General features: G+C 41.0%; 2 protein-coding genes across 3 annotated transcripts; one reads left to right on the top strand and one right to left on the bottom strand.

The window, feature by feature from the left end:
• The first annotated feature begins 1,126 nt into the window (after positions 1 to 1,126).
• Positions 1,127 to 5,967, top strand: LOC307031547 (gap junction alpha-3 protein-like). 2 transcript variants are annotated; one of them, XM_079668746.1, is made up of 5 exons: positions 1,127 to 1,170; positions 3,502 to 3,567; positions 3,776 to 3,863; positions 3,953 to 4,515; positions 4,881 to 5,967. In XM_079668746.1, the coding sequence occupies exons 3-5, from the start codon at positions 3,795 to 3,797 to the stop codon at positions 5,599 to 5,601; spliced, it is 1,353 nt and encodes a 450-aa protein (XP_079524872.1). In that variant the 5' UTR covers positions 1,127 to 1,170; positions 3,502 to 3,567; positions 3,776 to 3,794; the 3' UTR covers positions 5,602 to 5,967. The 2 variants fall into 2 exon arrangements, with proteins under 2 accessions (XP_079524872.1, XP_079524873.1); XM_079668747.1 differs by lacking the exon at positions 1,127 to 1,170 and having other exon boundaries at positions 3,443 to 3,567.
• A 5,401-nt stretch (positions 5,968 to 11,368) lies between these two features.
• On the bottom strand, positions 11,369 to 14,533 carry hpxb (hemopexin b). The gene is made up of 10 exons (XM_079668751.1): positions 14,398 to 14,533; positions 13,864 to 13,886; positions 13,653 to 13,736; positions 13,417 to 13,574; positions 13,164 to 13,317; positions 12,511 to 12,723; positions 12,314 to 12,406; positions 12,060 to 12,190; positions 11,828 to 11,975; positions 11,369 to 11,748 (listed from the first exon to the last, which is right to left on the bottom strand). The coding sequence occupies exons 1-10, from the start codon at positions 14,460 to 14,462 to the stop codon at positions 11,522 to 11,524; spliced, it is 1,296 nt and encodes a 431-aa protein (XP_079524877.1). The 5' UTR covers positions 14,463 to 14,533; the 3' UTR covers positions 11,369 to 11,521.
• Positions 14,534 to 15,417: the final 884 nt, after the last annotated feature.

Below are 15,417 nucleotides of genomic sequence, written 5' to 3'. Positions count from 1 at the left end.
CTATGTGTCAGTCTAACTGTTTGATTAAATCACTGCATGATAATAAGGATGCTCCTGTCTGGGAAACTGACTAACTATGGATTGACTTTGTTGCAAATTATTTAGTGGTGCAGTTTCAAACAAATCACACAGAATATAGACAAATGCAGTCAAAACCATTAACATGCATTTAACCATGTGACTCATCAATTTAAAAAAAAACAATGTAACAGGACACAACCTGTACTGTATTCTCATTTATATCAGATGCATGGAGTGGTCTACTGTTTTGACCTGTGTTGACCTCTGCTGGTGGCCCACGGTGACTGCACCACCTGAGCGTCACTGACACACAACAGGAACTGATGTCACCTCCTAACTAACCATGGTGAGACTACAAAAACCTTACCGGTTTATACAGATGCACAATGATGACTTTGTTACGTGCTAACTGCTATGCGTATGTATATATTATTTTTTTCCGAATAATTTTTACTCATTACTCTCATTGTTGCATATTTCAATCTCAATCTTGGTCAGATAAGAGTATGGGATAATTCAGATATTCTTACTACTGCAACTACTTCAGTGCAGTGAGGGTAAGTAACTAATATGCTGCATTATAGAGCACACATAATTATCACTTTTACTTTTGGCACTTTATGTACATTTTGATGTTCTTTTTTATTCATCACTTTTACTCATAATAGAGTATCTTTGCACTTTAGTACTTCCACCTACAGTTTTCCTACACTGCATTCATATAATTAGTTGTAAACGCTGTAGTTTTATATGAGGCTTGTCAGGGTTGTGATGGAGTGCGTCTTCTTTCACATACACACGCGCACGCAAAAAAGCACGCACCTCCCCCATCACCCCCCTCGTGCGCCCCATGCACGGGGACACCAATGTGTGACAGTAGCGGATGGCCCTGGCCACGCGGGACGCAGCCGCTCCGCTTCGCCTTCGCCAGACTGGCCTCGCGTCTTTTTTTACTCCCTCTCTCACCCTCCCTCTCTCCTTCTGTAACTCGCTCTCTCTCTCTGTCTCTCTCTCTTTCTCTCTCTCTCTCTAATCTCACCTACTCCTCGTTTAGCCCGCCGGTGGGAGTAAAAACAGAAGAAGAAGAAGAAGAAAAAGAGAAAGAAGAGGGAAGGCGCTGCGGGAGGATCCGTGTTTCAGAGGAGAGCGGTAAGCAGGTGGAGGCCGCTGCAGTGATGGTGTTGGGGAGTGGGAGGGAAGAGGAGGGATTATCACCCTTCCACCTGCTGGATTAGGAGCACCTCTCATGCTGCGGTCACTTCCCTGTGGGAAAGACGGCAGACAGGAAGCCACTAATATTTCCTAGAATCATTTTTTTACATAGAAGCTCGGACATCTTTTAAGTATTGAGATTTTGTGTTTTCGATGATAACCCCAATTATTAGTAAAACACACCAAACTGGGTCCTGGATATTAAATTAGGATGTGTTATACTCTGTCAATTAGCCTTTGAGTTTAAGTGTTCATCTTGTTTGGTCATTTTGGACCAAGCTAGACCATCAAAGTTGTTAAAGCCAAGAATTGGTGTAGTACAAAATATGTAATCTTGATATTTTCTATGTAATACTCAAAACCAGTGTTCCTAAAGGGTGATTTATGATTCTTCTTGCAAATAATGTCCATCATAACGCATTGCAGCTCTTAAGCACCCCGCTGTTTTCTCAGTTGATGTTACTTTCTCTGGGATAAAAACCTCACATTTGGACACCCTGATTGACTCTTGCTCCTCGTAGATCGTTATCATTTAAAGAGCTGTTGATATGCTTCTTTAAACTGTATTGTACTTTTACACGCATTAAGCATCTCTATTTATTTGTGGTATTGCACACATTTTAAACACATTTACGCTCCTTTAAGCTTATTTATTTTCTTACGTCACCTCTATACAGCTTAATGAATTGTTATCAAATATTGTACTTTTTTATACTCTAAATGCACTTTTACACGTGTTCTTTCTCTTAATTCCTCAGCACTTGTTGACCCTTAGTCATTATCAAGCTCTAGCATAATTTCCTTGTGTAAACCAGCTACATAAGTTAAAACACCTAATTTATAATGTTTATGGATGTGCATCTAACCAACATCAGGCTATATGATTACAACGTAATAGTGTTTCATGTGAGCATTGCCTCTGTCCTCATATCTTAAAAAGGTTTTCGGGGTGCAAGCGGCAAGCCAAGAGTTAACTGTTTGGGCTGTTTTAGCACAAAGACCTCTGATCCATCAAAAGCACACGGCAGCTAGGACAATGTCCATCTGGCAGCTTCTCTATTGTCTGTCTTGACAGATGGTATTTCATCAGGTCAACACATCATGTACATGTTCACATGCCACTGTTAGATTGGCGTTTACATCAGTCCACTCATAGACTGAGCATTGAGCAGCTTTAGGGTGTTGTAAAGTCAGACTTTTAATGGACTTAAGCAGAGATATATCAAATACTTTTATCGTATTAAAGGGGCAATATTACAGAACGCAACTTCATTTGACTATTTGATTTCCTTTCGTTGCTTTTTCCGACCTCTGATCTACTTATTGTGAGTGTAAATAAGAGAGAAGTCTTGGGATTACCTTAAATATTATATGTTATATAGGTTACAAATAGCTTCAGATAGGTGTGGTACTGTACATTTGAGTGTGTGTCTTTGCACGTGTGTATATATCCGTCAATCCCAGGCAAACATTTGCCCTCCTCAGCATTCCTGGGCTGTGATGAGTCCAGCATTCATCCGGGACAACCTGTTATCCACTCATTCACTTCCCACAGATGGCCGGCCATTGTCCACTAGCCAGCCTGCTCTGCGACACACACATGCACAAATAGATGCACGTCTGTAAGCAATTTAACATTTGGATAAAGTAAGAAAGGCGTGCACAAACCAAGTTACCTTACATGCATAAATACACACACATAGAATGACATACGGTTGAACCAAGGCTCCCTATATTATTTGCATTAGTGCCCGTATAAACTTTAGGTCCTGCTGCATTTTGATGTTTGTGGTGTAGCCAGAAGATATATTGGTCGTTCTTTACTGTCTGATAAGCAGCCAGAGAGTTTAGAGATGACTTCTATGTTTCACACGTTTCAAAGGTAGTTTCAGCTAGCTCATTGTCAGGCCATAGCCGATGAGTCCTGAGATTGCATGTTAAGCCAATGTGTTACGCCTCTTCTGCTCCAAACACAGACTGTTGCAACCAATGCTTGCTCAAACCTGATGAACCAGAACCCTTCAGAAACCAACATTCAATTCAACTCTCAATTCATATGTAGGCATCTGTTTATAGAGATGATTCTTTAAGCAGTCAGACAGTCACTAAACATGAACAGTAAACATACAGTTTGGTTGTATCCTACAATAAGTGACTCCGTACAGATGAAAATAATTGGTGATATTTATTCTATGTGTGTGACATTTGATCCATGTTTGAAAATGACATATAATGTTGACCAGAGCATGTTCTTTCTCTCCTTTCCAGATCAAGATAGTTTTTCTTCTGATATCTGGTCGATGGATTTACCACTGACAATAAAACAATATTTTAGTAAGTCTGCCTTCCCCTGGGGAATCCCAATATGGTGCCGTAATTGGGTTTCCAGCAACCAAATTGTGTATTCCACAGCTGAAAATAATAAGGAACAAATGCAATATTTATGTTTGTTTGAGAGATATTTGCTCAAAACTGCCCAGTTGTTTCAAATGACTGCCTTTTTTCTTAACATTAAAAGTTAAAACTCTTGTTTCCCATCCAGGCTAGAGATCGAGTGAAGCATGGGGGACTGGAGCTTTCTGGGGCGGCTGCTGGAGAATGCTCAAGAACACTCCACTGTGATTGGAAAGGTGTCTGATTGACTTTTGATGAACTAGATAAATATGAAACGATCACATTAACTGCGGTGTTTTTTAATCTCTCCATCCTCCCTCCCCAGGTTTGGCTTACCGTCCTCTTCATCTTCCGCATCTTGGTTCTGGGCGCAGCAGCCGAAGAGGTTTGGGGCGACGAGCAGTCGGACTTTACTTGTAACACGCAGCAGCCCGGTTGCGAGAACGTCTGCTACGACGAGGCCTTCCCCATCTCCCACATCCGCTTCTGGGTGCTGCAGATCATCTTTGTCTCCACGCCCACGCTCATATACCTGGGCCATGTGCTGCACATAGTCCGCATGGAGGAGAAGAGGAGGGAGAGGGAGGAGGAGCTCAGAAAGGCCGGGCGGCACCAGGAGGACAACGACCCGCTCTTTCACAATGGAGTCGGTAACGGAGGAGGAGGTGGTGGTGGGAAGAAGGAGAAGCCGCCTATTCGTGACGAGCACGGAAAGATCCGTATCCGCGGGGCGTTACTGAGGACCTACATCTTCAACATCATCTTCAAGACTCTGTTTGAGGTGGGCTTCATCCTGGGACAGTACTTCCTCTATGGCTTCCACCTGAGGCCGCTCTATAAATGTGGCCGCTGGCCCTGCCCCAATACGGTGGACTGCTTCATCTCCAGGTTAGACAGTAGGAGTTTGTGTTTGAGTGTTCAATGTAATGCAACACCACATTTTGTACTCCACGGAAATCATATGACTTTGTACACAAGCCTATATTCCTGGTGGAATACTTTGTAACACAAATACGATTCTTTCGGAAATAAACATTAAAAACGAAATTACTTGGAGAGCGCAGACCAGGCCAATTCCATGGGACCAACATATCCCAGTTATCAGCCTAAGTTCTTGCTCGGCCTCTCCTACACACTTCCACATAATCCATGAGAATTGGGCTAGTCATTTTTCATGTCATGTGAATTTTTTTTTCTTTTTTCTTTTTATACATTTGTGAATGAAATCTGATCTTGTCTGTCTGTTTTCGCAGGCCCACTGAAAAGACAATCTTCATCATCTTCATGCTGGTGGTTGCCTGCGTGTCTCTGCTCCTCAACCTGTTGGAGATATACCACCTGGGCTGGAAGAAGGTCAAGCAGGGGGTCAGCAGTGAGTCCATCCCGTACTCCTGCATGAACGTGATAGGGGGTGGAGCAGCGGAGGGCGGAGCCTACTGTCCAGCGGAAGCCTCCCCTGCAGTGATGTCTGTGCCCGCAGCACTAAAGATGGACGAGTTCCACCCAGACGACTTCCTGTTGGAGGCCCTGCCCACTTCCTTTTACGGCGAGGGGGGGAGTGTCGGGGGCCGCAGTCAGCTGAAGGAGATGGATCAGAACTGGAGCAACATGGCGCTGGAGCTCCACAATCAGGAAGGACAAAACTCCTCCTCCTGCCCTCCTCCTCTGCCCTCTTCTACCACCACCTCCTCCTCCTCTCCTCACGGGGAGAGCACCCCGCCACTCCCAGATGGGGAGGAACACTCTGAGTTTCCTACACTTCCTCGTCACACCCCTCTCTCCCCCCTTGCACCGGAGGAGGTGGTGGATGAAGAAACTACATCGCCTCAAACGGGCCTACATGACGACTTCACCGTGGTAACCAGGGTGGAGATGCACCCGCCTCCTGCTTCTCCCGCGCCGAACATCCGGAAGCCGAGTCGGGCCTTCAGGAGCGGCGGCATCCGAGCTCGTCCCGACGACTTGGCAGTGTAGCTAACACACACACACACACACACACACACACACACACACACACACACACACACACACACACACACACACACACACACACACACACACACACACACACACACACACACACACACACACACATTTACACAACCATGCAGACATGATGTGTACATGTAGAAAACACATAAAAAAGCATGCCCTCCAGCTACTGACATGCCTGCATGAAGAAAACACTATTCATTTGGAGGGGGCTGCTCACTTTCATCTCAGAATTATAAGGTAGAAGTAGAGATAGAAATAGTTTGGCCTGACCAGGCAAACATCATAGTTGATACGCGCCATTAAAATAGATGTTCAATAAACAAGCCCAATCAATAACTGCAGGCAAGGAAGGCAATTCTAAAATAAAAAGAGAACTTACAAAAAAGTAGCCAAATAAAAACGCTAGCTAGTAGTATCGATCAGCAATATACATATATAATATAATTTACTATATATATATATATATATATATATATATATAGTCAGCACAGACACAAGTCAGAAGAGGTTATAGTGATGATGATGACGATGATGATGACGATGATGATGATGATGATTCTGGTTGGACTAACTTATACATTGGGGGCGTGGAGGCAGCGTTACTATATTCCTTTATTTATCTTTTTTTTTATTTTCTGTGAGACATCGGAGGAGAGGTTTCTTTATTTTCACTTCTTACCGTGACGTGATGATGGAGCCGAACCGTCCGTGCGTCGTGTCCGTACGAGTGTGCCGCGCTCACACAGCCTGGAGTTTCAATGAAGAGAGGGACTCACCGAGGTCCCACCCTGAGACAGAGTCCTTAGGTTCACAGGCTGTGTGTGTGTGTGTGTGTGTGTGTGTGTGTGTGTGTGTGTGTGTGTGTGTGTGTGTGTGTGTGTGTGTGTGTGTGTGTGTGTGTGTGTGTGTGTGTGTGTGTACCTTTAATTATGTTTCAGTGTTTTCAAAGATTACATCTCTGCAGTTCCATCAGGATAAACTATATACATATGTAAATATATTCAAAGTATTGATAGGCACCAAAGATGTTTTAGAGAAACTAGCTACATTTGAAAAAGGTAGTTTCTGCTCAAGCTGCAATTTATAGCGACTTTTACCTAGAAGATCAAAAGTGCTTTAGCGTTTTCCGACATTGGCCCCAACAGGTCACTTTATGCAAAAATCCAATGTTAGAAGACTTGAGGTCTTTTTTTTTATATTACACGATGGAGCGCCTTAACTATGTCTACAGCGATTTGAAGCTCTGCAGCTTGAACAAATCACTTCCCCTTCTTTGGGATGCTTGTGTTTGCAGTGTGTTACAGAACTGTCGAGTGCCCCTAGCTGATCTGTAGGAGGACTCTAGGTTATTTTTCTAGACTTAGATTATACTGTAGCTTTTAGATTTTTTGGAAAAAAAGAAAGCGATATGATCTAAAAAACTTTTATTTCTCTGTCAGTTCTTAACAGATGTCCCACATAGGAATGTTCATTTTTCCTGTTCTTCTTATTAATTCCTGCCTAAAGACAAAAACATAAACCAAACTGAAAATGGCTGATTTAAATGTACTTCCCAACAGCTTTAATTGATCAAATCTTACTCTGAATGTTTTCATTCGGGAATGAAAAGGCTCCCTATTAGCAAGAGGACAAAGGATTTAGGTTTGGGGCGAACATCATTCTGGGTTTGTATATCTTTGTGTTTCTCTTCGATATATAGTTTTAATATAATTGGAATAATACTAGAATAACACAAAAGTGCTAGCTATAGCATTTAAACACATAACCAAAACAACCCAATATAAGTCTGATTTGATTTCGTTGACATTTTGAAATAAACAAAATGTTGTTTTTGTAGTTTAAAAAAATAATCTTAACTCAAGGTCCCCTTACTCACTTTCTCTGAAGCTTCAACCACATCTCACGGTCTTCATTGTTGTTGATGTTTTGTCCAGGTCTGTTTCCATGTTTTACTGTCAGCTCAATAACCCATGGCGTTGTCCTGAAAGAACACCGTGGTGTTCGATAAGTCAGATCTGAGGGTGGACTCTCAAATGGCCACATATCGTATAAATAATAACACCCATGGCATCTCGGAACATCTATTAGCTCAACAGCTTATGAACGCTTTTGGACGAAGTTAGAATTAATGGTAACTTATACATTGCTTATGTTAATGTATGTATGTTCATCACAAATTATTAACTTTTGCACATTATCAAAGATTATGATTTTTTTATAGAAATAGTTTGGTGGATTTTTTTCCAGTCTTGAAGCTTATCAAAGTCTCCTAAATGCAGTCTGATAGTGAATGGAATGAGAGTAGTGACTGACTTCCTATCTAACTCTAACTAAGCCAATACGCTCGTTGTATTGTATTTGGAAGCAGTTTTATTATCAGTCGCTGGCAAACTTGAGTTAATACTCTTTTTGCATTTGGTAAGCATTTACGAGGTCCAGCCTTCAACATGTTGAAGTGTTTTCCGAGGACATTGTGCTTATCAAACATTGTTAGTGCTCTCCAGACTAAATGTCTGCCCTGTAACTTCTGATCACTTCAGGCAGGATTTCAGCTTGAACCAAACACATATATATAATATACATATATATTTGCTTTTTGCTGACTCTGTTGAATGTTTACATGTCTCTCTACAAATCTTGGGTGCCAAAAAACAACTCCAGCTGAATCTGGCAGCTGAAGCACGTTAGCTGTGATGTGTCAAATCTAACCAAAGATATTTGTGCCAAAGATTTCTCAATACAGGATGGAACCTGTAAAGAGCTTTGCTTGGTAGCCTCAACCCGAACCCTAACACAGACATTTGAAAACCCCTTTTATTATTCTGAGAAAAATGGTTGACCTTTGTCTCTAAAAGACGACAAAGGTCATTGGACTTATTACAATCAGTGGAATGTGTTGTTGTTGCTCGCTGTTCTTAGTACTGACAATATGGTGATAAAGATTTGCTCAGTTAAATAGTAATAGACCACTGTAATGAGGATATGAAGATAGTTTAAATGGAAAAAAGAAAGGGTGTCCTTGGAAAAGGGATATCAACATATTTTTGTTTATTTATGGGAATAACAATATGAAATTAGACTTGGAGTGGACAAAAAGAGAACCTAAAGCGATTGTTCTTTTCTGTCCTCAATACTGATTGAGATACTTTTGGCCGTTCCAACTTTTCCTGGATGTGGATGAGCCTTGAATGAAAGGTCCCGTGATTAAAACAGAGGTTATGTGGAGGGATTTTCACGGCGCCCCTTCAAGCAGGGACACAGAATCGCCCGAGTTAGAAATGAAGAACCACCCTGCTATTTCTCCCGTTGTCAAACAACTGTCTTTGAAGAGAAGTGCCTTGCGTCTGAACCTTTTGTTAAAGAACATGTTGATGTAAATGTTCATTTACCTCAGATGTTTACAGAACTGTTACTGAATAAACTTTTTGTACCATACCTATGTCTGTCATGGTTTGCACTTTCTTCCTGGATCTCTTTTCTTCTGTGTTCAATGAGTGTTAAGTTACCCTCTGTTATTATTGTGCTGTGCAAAAATACAAGATTGTGCCTTACCCCGGTGATGTTTGTGACTTTATTCAACGTGATCTCATTGAAATGCCTTTTGAGGTTGCTTTGCATTTAGTGTTTTTGTGGATATAACGCACAGACCTCATTCACAATATGTCACGAATGTACGAGCATTCGTAGATTTAAACGAGTAGTTGACATTGTGAATACAAACAAAACTCCTTGGTTCTTTTTTGGCAACACAAGTACTCGTTTAGGTGAATGAAAAGATCATGGTTTAGCGTACGTGTAAATGTCACATACGGGCACGCGGTCAACGTTTTATACACGTGGTTAAACTAAACTATGACATGTTTAGACAACAAAACTACTAGGTTGTGTTTAAGGAAAATGTCATGATTATAATAACCACATTTGTTAGGTATATTCAGTAATGCACGGAGGTTAAGTAGTCAACAAAATAAGTAGTTTTTTGTTTTACACGGGACTCAAACACTGTCCTCCTCGATGTCCGTGTGCGCCATCTTTCTGGATTTTATCCCCGGAATATTATTTCAAGAACAATTTCTCTGAAGGCTTTATTGGTGCAGGGTGAAATTCAGTATGGCCTATTGATTAGCAATGGGGATACCAGTGTGGTTTATTCAAGTTCCACATGGAATAAAGATACTTCTAGCTGGATGCTCATGGTCCCCAGAGAACCAATCATCATGGTGACCTGGTGGTCTTTCCTGTAATGAAAAAAAATAAATCTAAAACAAACATTGGAATTAAATGTATCGATCAGAAATACAAATTGAAATTGAACAAAATAAAATAAATGTTTAATATCTAAGCTTCCGTTATTAGTATTACTGGATAGCTGGCAGCTGTGTGTGAGCAACGGCAGTCCGTACTGTCTGCTGTGCATACTGTATGTGTATCCGCGGTGGTGTTTCTATGTGCACGTGCAAGTATGTGTGTGTGCGTGTGTGTGTGTGTGTGTGTGTGTGTGTGTGTGTGTGTGTGTGTGTGTGTGTGTGTGTGTGTGTGTGTGTGTGTGTGTGTGTGTGTGTGTGTGTGTGTCCTCATGGCCTCGCCCATTAAGCCGTGCTGAGGCCAGCACTTCCTTTATGCGAGCTGAAAGTCCCAGGGATTTTGTCTGAACAAAACCCTCTCCAGGGAGTGAAAGGGCCTTGAATGGCTGCTAATGCCTCCCCAGCTCTGGACTCTTGGTGGCTGCTGCCTACGTGACCGTACGACCTGATATGGGCATGGACAACACGGAAATACTGTATATTGTGATAACAAGACTAGAACTGTTTTTGGTCATAAACGTTTTGACTTTAGTGTAGTGGAAATTGAAAGCTCACTTTGTTGTTACGGGGAATATATTGAAAAAACGGACAGGAACTTAATTTGAAAAGTTATTTTTCTTTTAGACATAATATAAACACCCAACACAAATACAATCAGATGATAGCCATTAAAAGCTCTCGAAAATCAAACGATGTACCTCATAATACCATATTTAAAAAAAAAAAAATGCAAACATTTATAATATATTGACTATTCTATCGGTGAAAAAAAATCAAGAAATTAACCAAATATTGGGAGCAAATCTGTGTGTTTTACGCAGCACTGCTTCAACCCTTTAATATCTGAAGTAGAAATGCCTCTGTCAGGCTTATTGTTATGATCCGGCCTTATTTTTGCAAAAAAAACAAGCATTTCTCCTAATAGAGTCCCGACCTGCAGATCTTTAGCACAGCTGCAAATTGTTGCTGGCAACACCAAGTGGAACAGCAACTCCCTTCCATTTGTATGAAGCTGCCAAACATTGAAGCTGAATGTGGAGTTGTTTTTGCAGTATATTGTACGTATATTGACGGAACTTCACACTATTGCAGAGTATTTACATATTTTAAGGCAGTTCAGAGTATTTAGTTAAAAATCCCAATTGGAAAATGTGCAAAAGGACCTTTCTCCTTAACCTGTTCATAAAGTATCAGCTCAGTTTGGATCTGATCCGCTGTTACTTCTGCTGTAACTCATTCATTTGTACAGTAGGGCCTCTTGTGGCCAAACTCCATCATTACTTTAAACTTTGCCTTTGGATGTCATTCCTCATCATAGATTTTATAGTTCTAATTTTCACATATGCAACTTGAAAACATCAAACCAATAATACATGTTATTTTCTATGATAAAGACACCATAAATAGTGGCACACCAACCACTAAAAGGACACTCCAGTATGTAGTTTCAACATTTTATTCATCATGGGGGGGACACTTTTCCAAAAACTCACGTTTGAACCTGTTTACCAAGTGATTTAGATTCTTATGGATAGATGCCATTTATTTTCTTGCGTGCGTAGTAGGGGAATAAAAGGTTTGAGTGTTCTTTCATCCTATTCCTCACACCCCATCATTGCTCTGGTAACATTTAGAGGCTCAGGGGCGATTCTGCTCATAGCCAGTGTCATGGGGCTTTCGTAGTGGTAATACGTTGCACCTTTGAACACATTAATTCCTTCTGCACTGCACAAAGCAGCGTCAATGTCGGAGAAAGGCAGGGGCCTCTCATTGGTCACGGCCCTGGGCGTGGCAGATAGGTCGATCGCACGAATCGTCCTTCCTGTTGAAGAAATATTTTAGCAGTCGAGCAGAAAACTTTTAACCCAAAAATGAATTGGATAAGCCCGTAGTAACCTTACCTATGATAATATGAACTGTGTCATCTTCAGGACAGACGAAAGCAGCGTCCACGTGTCCTTCAATGCCGAGCTCTTCCTTCAGGGTTTTAGGGTATCCTTCAATCAGGGCGTAGTGAGCAGCTGATTTGTAGATGTAAACCTGATCATCCTGCGTGCGTTTGGGAGAACAGGGTGTATTCATTTCAACTCATACACAAATAAATTGTCTTTTCGTCGTTACTTTAAGACCTACCTTAATCAGGTACATTTTGTCATCGTAGGAAAAGACAGCATCCACCCCGTTGGTCACCTCCTTCCACGACCTGGTGATTGGGAAGGCGTGGAGGCCGTCACGCCTGGTGTCCAGACGCATGTAGATGGGGCCTAACGGGGGTTTGAAATAGTCTTTCTTGTTTCAAGTTCTTGACAAATTATCAAAGGGAAATAGCTCAATGTTGGAATATTCATTTAAAGACCTCTTATTTTGTTATTATTTTGTTACTTTACCTGCGAAGAAGTAACTTTTGCCTGCATCATCAGTGGTGATGGCATCTATTTTCACATCACTGCATTTCAGGACTTTGTAGTCACCGCCATGACCTGAACAGAAGATTATACATTCAGCCAAAAATACATCTGTTTCTATTTCTTACAAAAAAACTAATTTGAATCAAACTTCATTGTTCTTTTCTGGATGAACTCACCGTGGTTGGGGCACTTCATGAAGTAACTGCGGGCGTCCTTTGGGTAAACACCGCTCACATCTCCGGATACCGGGTGGAACTTGGTGAAGTTGTTTCCGTGGAAACAGTAGTAGTGCTCTAGCCAGCGCAAAGCAGAGGTGCAGACGGGCAGGTGGGACCACGTCTTGGTCTTCACTGTCTTTGTTGCAATGTCATAAACATGTACATCCTGTCCTGTGGGGGCAATTATTTGTTTGAATATGCTCAATTGTTAACAAAGGTCTAATTAAAACGTATGTGTATATAAATACGTGGACGTTGTTATACACGGGACACAAATAGTCAGAGTTGCCAATCTTCATATTATAAGATAAAATAAACTTTAAATGATCCCTGTAGGAAAAATGTAGGTGTCTCCCGACTCCCTCTTTTGCCATATTTAGTATGGAGCGTTATAAAAAAGTAAAAAGTCATCTTAAGCTGTTTTTTTTACAGACGACCTTACGACCTGTGTTTGGGGGAAGAAGGTCTGGCTTTATGACTAAATGTATTACCGGTGCAGCTACTTTCCTCCACTAGGGAGCAGCATTGGCGTTATATTAGTGAGGGAAGCACAGTTCTGTGATACTTTCCACTCAGCGAGATGAATAGTTCTACCACGAATGCCAACTCACCCTTGAAGAACAGAACTGAGTCGGTCATGCACTCTCCTTTGGGGCACTCCACAGCCGCGTCCAGATGAGAGGGGACTCCTGGGAAGTCTTGCTGGATTTCTTTCGGATACCCTTCTTCCAGAGCTTGGTCATGATAGCTGAACACCTTGTCATCCTATAGATAAGATCAGAAAAAGGACAGGTAGAAATATAGCTTTGGATAAGAATATTTTTGACAAACCACATCACAAGTAATAGTATCCTTGGATCGTACCAGGAAGAAATAGATGTGATCGTGGTCGTCTAGGTGCTCTATGTTGTGCATGCGGAAGGCGGCATCAACATGGCCGATGTTATGGATGTCATCAAGATGCTGGAAGGACTCATTGGACAGCTGAGCTGGACCATGAAAGCCTTCCCACAAGTGGCTACCTGAAGGGAAATCATCAGTTTAAAATTAGACTAGTTAGAATAGAAATTCCATTATTCTTTATCAGAAATGTTCCGCACCTCTGAAGAAGAAAGTGGTTCCTTTCTCGTCAGGAGTAATGGCATCAAACCCAATCTCATCACAGCGGTCTGGTAGAGAAGCATCTAAACATGGACATAATATCTCTTGTTACCATAAGAGCAACTGAAATGATTGGAAAATACAGTTAATGTGTATATGAGACAGGTTGTCATTGTAATAAATATATATATACAGTATAGTTAAACCTACCGTCTACTGCTGCATCATGGTGCCTGGGGATCATAAAATAGATCCTTAATTTCCACCACATAACATTTCATTTAGAAAAATCCTTGAGTCAGTTTGAAACAAGGTCAATCAGTGACATGATTGACTATGCACTTCTTTATTTGATCAATTGATCCAAACTGTGGACTTTGAGAACGAACAAACACAGTTATGAAATGGATAAACAGTGACTTTGTACTGCATTGGTTGTACTGGGAAAGCACAAATTACACATTAGTCACAGATGTAACTCATTGCCTCTGAAGCAGGACCCATTTACTGGGTTTCTGCATTGATTTGCACTATATAACAAGATATTATTTTTTATATACACATATACCGTTTGCTTTGTAGCCTAAATAAACACACAGAGGTCTCTTTTCAAGGCTTGGAACAACTCTTGGAAATGCACATGATGTTGGAAGTAAAGGATCTTGAGATCAGTATTAAAACTAGCACATCGTGAGCTGATGAGTGTAAATTAATTTCAAGATGAAGTAGTTGATTAATACTCACGCAGGTGCTCCATTAGTAAGGGCGAGTGCTAGGCACAGAAACAGAGTTTTGGTGAGCAGCTCCATGCTGTGCGGTCCTCTGATGTGAAGTCAGACTGAAGCAGAAACTGAACCTGCACTTTATACTGCAGTGTGTGTGTGTGTGTGTGTGTGTGTGTGTGTGTGTGTGTGTGTGTGTGTGTGTGTGTGTGTGTGTGTGTGTGTGTGTGTGTGTGTGTGTGTGTGTGTGTGTGTGTGTGTGTGTGTGTGTGTGTGTGTGTGTGTGTGTGGGGGGGGGGGGGGGGGGGGTTTGTTTACATACACTGTTTGTCAGAATGTCCGTTGTTGCAAAATTTGGGCAATTACTCATTTGCTGTATTTGTTCTTTGGATCAGCGTCTTGTTCCCTTTTTTTATTGATTTCAGACTTTTCAGGAAAAACAGGTGTTTGGGGGAAATCCTGGTCACAGAGAAATACCCAAAAGCTAAAGGGTTGGACATTAGCCCCAGTGACAACAGGAACATGCAACATTAGATTTAAACCAAAGTTTAATGTTTTCCAGTCAGAGATATGGACAATACAAATCATCATAAAGCTAACTTAACTATTTGATTGGCTGATTACACTCAAAGTTCTCTAACTTGTCTTGATTATTGATTGATAAAATGTTTTGCCTTATGGTTATAATTCACAAAATGTCATTGTATATCGTTCAGGAACAGAGCATTATGGGTTGTTAATACATTGGAATAAAAACATTTTATAAACACTCAAGGGAAATGTAAAGCATGCATTTTTACTTTCTTACATGTTTATTTTTGATGGATAGGTATGATGTAAATAATTTGTAATAATTATCCATAATTCTAAATAATATAGTGATTATTTAACTCTCATCAAACGTCAAATTAAAGTAGGTAGGAGGTAGAGGCTGTAAATAATACTCACATTATAATTTCCCCATGATATTATAAATAAGTTCTGAAATATAGTGCTAACTCTATCCATGTTTCTATCTCTTTATTTGTCATCATCCGCGGTT

Source organism: Notothenia rossii (genome assembly GCF_949606895.1).
Source record: "Notothenia rossii genome assembly, chromosome: 3".
NCBI lineage: Eukaryota > Metazoa > Chordata > Actinopteri > Perciformes > Nototheniidae > Notothenia > Notothenia rossii.
This window is presented reverse-complemented; position numbering and strand designations above follow the sequence as displayed.

Coding starts and splice junctions, on each gene's coding strand:
- hpxb (XM_079668751.1), bottom strand. CDS start 14,462: ATGGAGCTGCTCACCAAAACTCTGTTTCTGTGCCTAGCACTCGCCCTT. Junction 12,407..12,510: donor CATGAAGTGCCCCAACCACG/GTGAGTTCATCC, acceptor TCTTCTGTTCAG/GTCATGGCGGTGACTACAAA. Junction 11,976..12,059: donor ACAAAATGTACCTGATTAAG/GTAGGTCTTAAA, acceptor AAACGCACGCAG/GATGATCAGGTTTACATCTA.
- LOC307031547 (XM_079668746.1), top strand. CDS start 3,795: ATGGGGGACTGGAGCTTTCTGGGGCGGCTGCTGGAGAATGCTCAAGAA. Junction 3,864..3,952: donor ACTCCACTGTGATTGGAAAG/GTGTCTGATTGA, acceptor CTCCCTCCCCAG/GTTTGGCTTACCGTCCTCTT. Junction 4,516..4,880: donor GTGGACTGCTTCATCTCCAG/GTTAGACAGTAG, acceptor CTGTTTTCGCAG/GCCCACTGAAAAGACAATCT.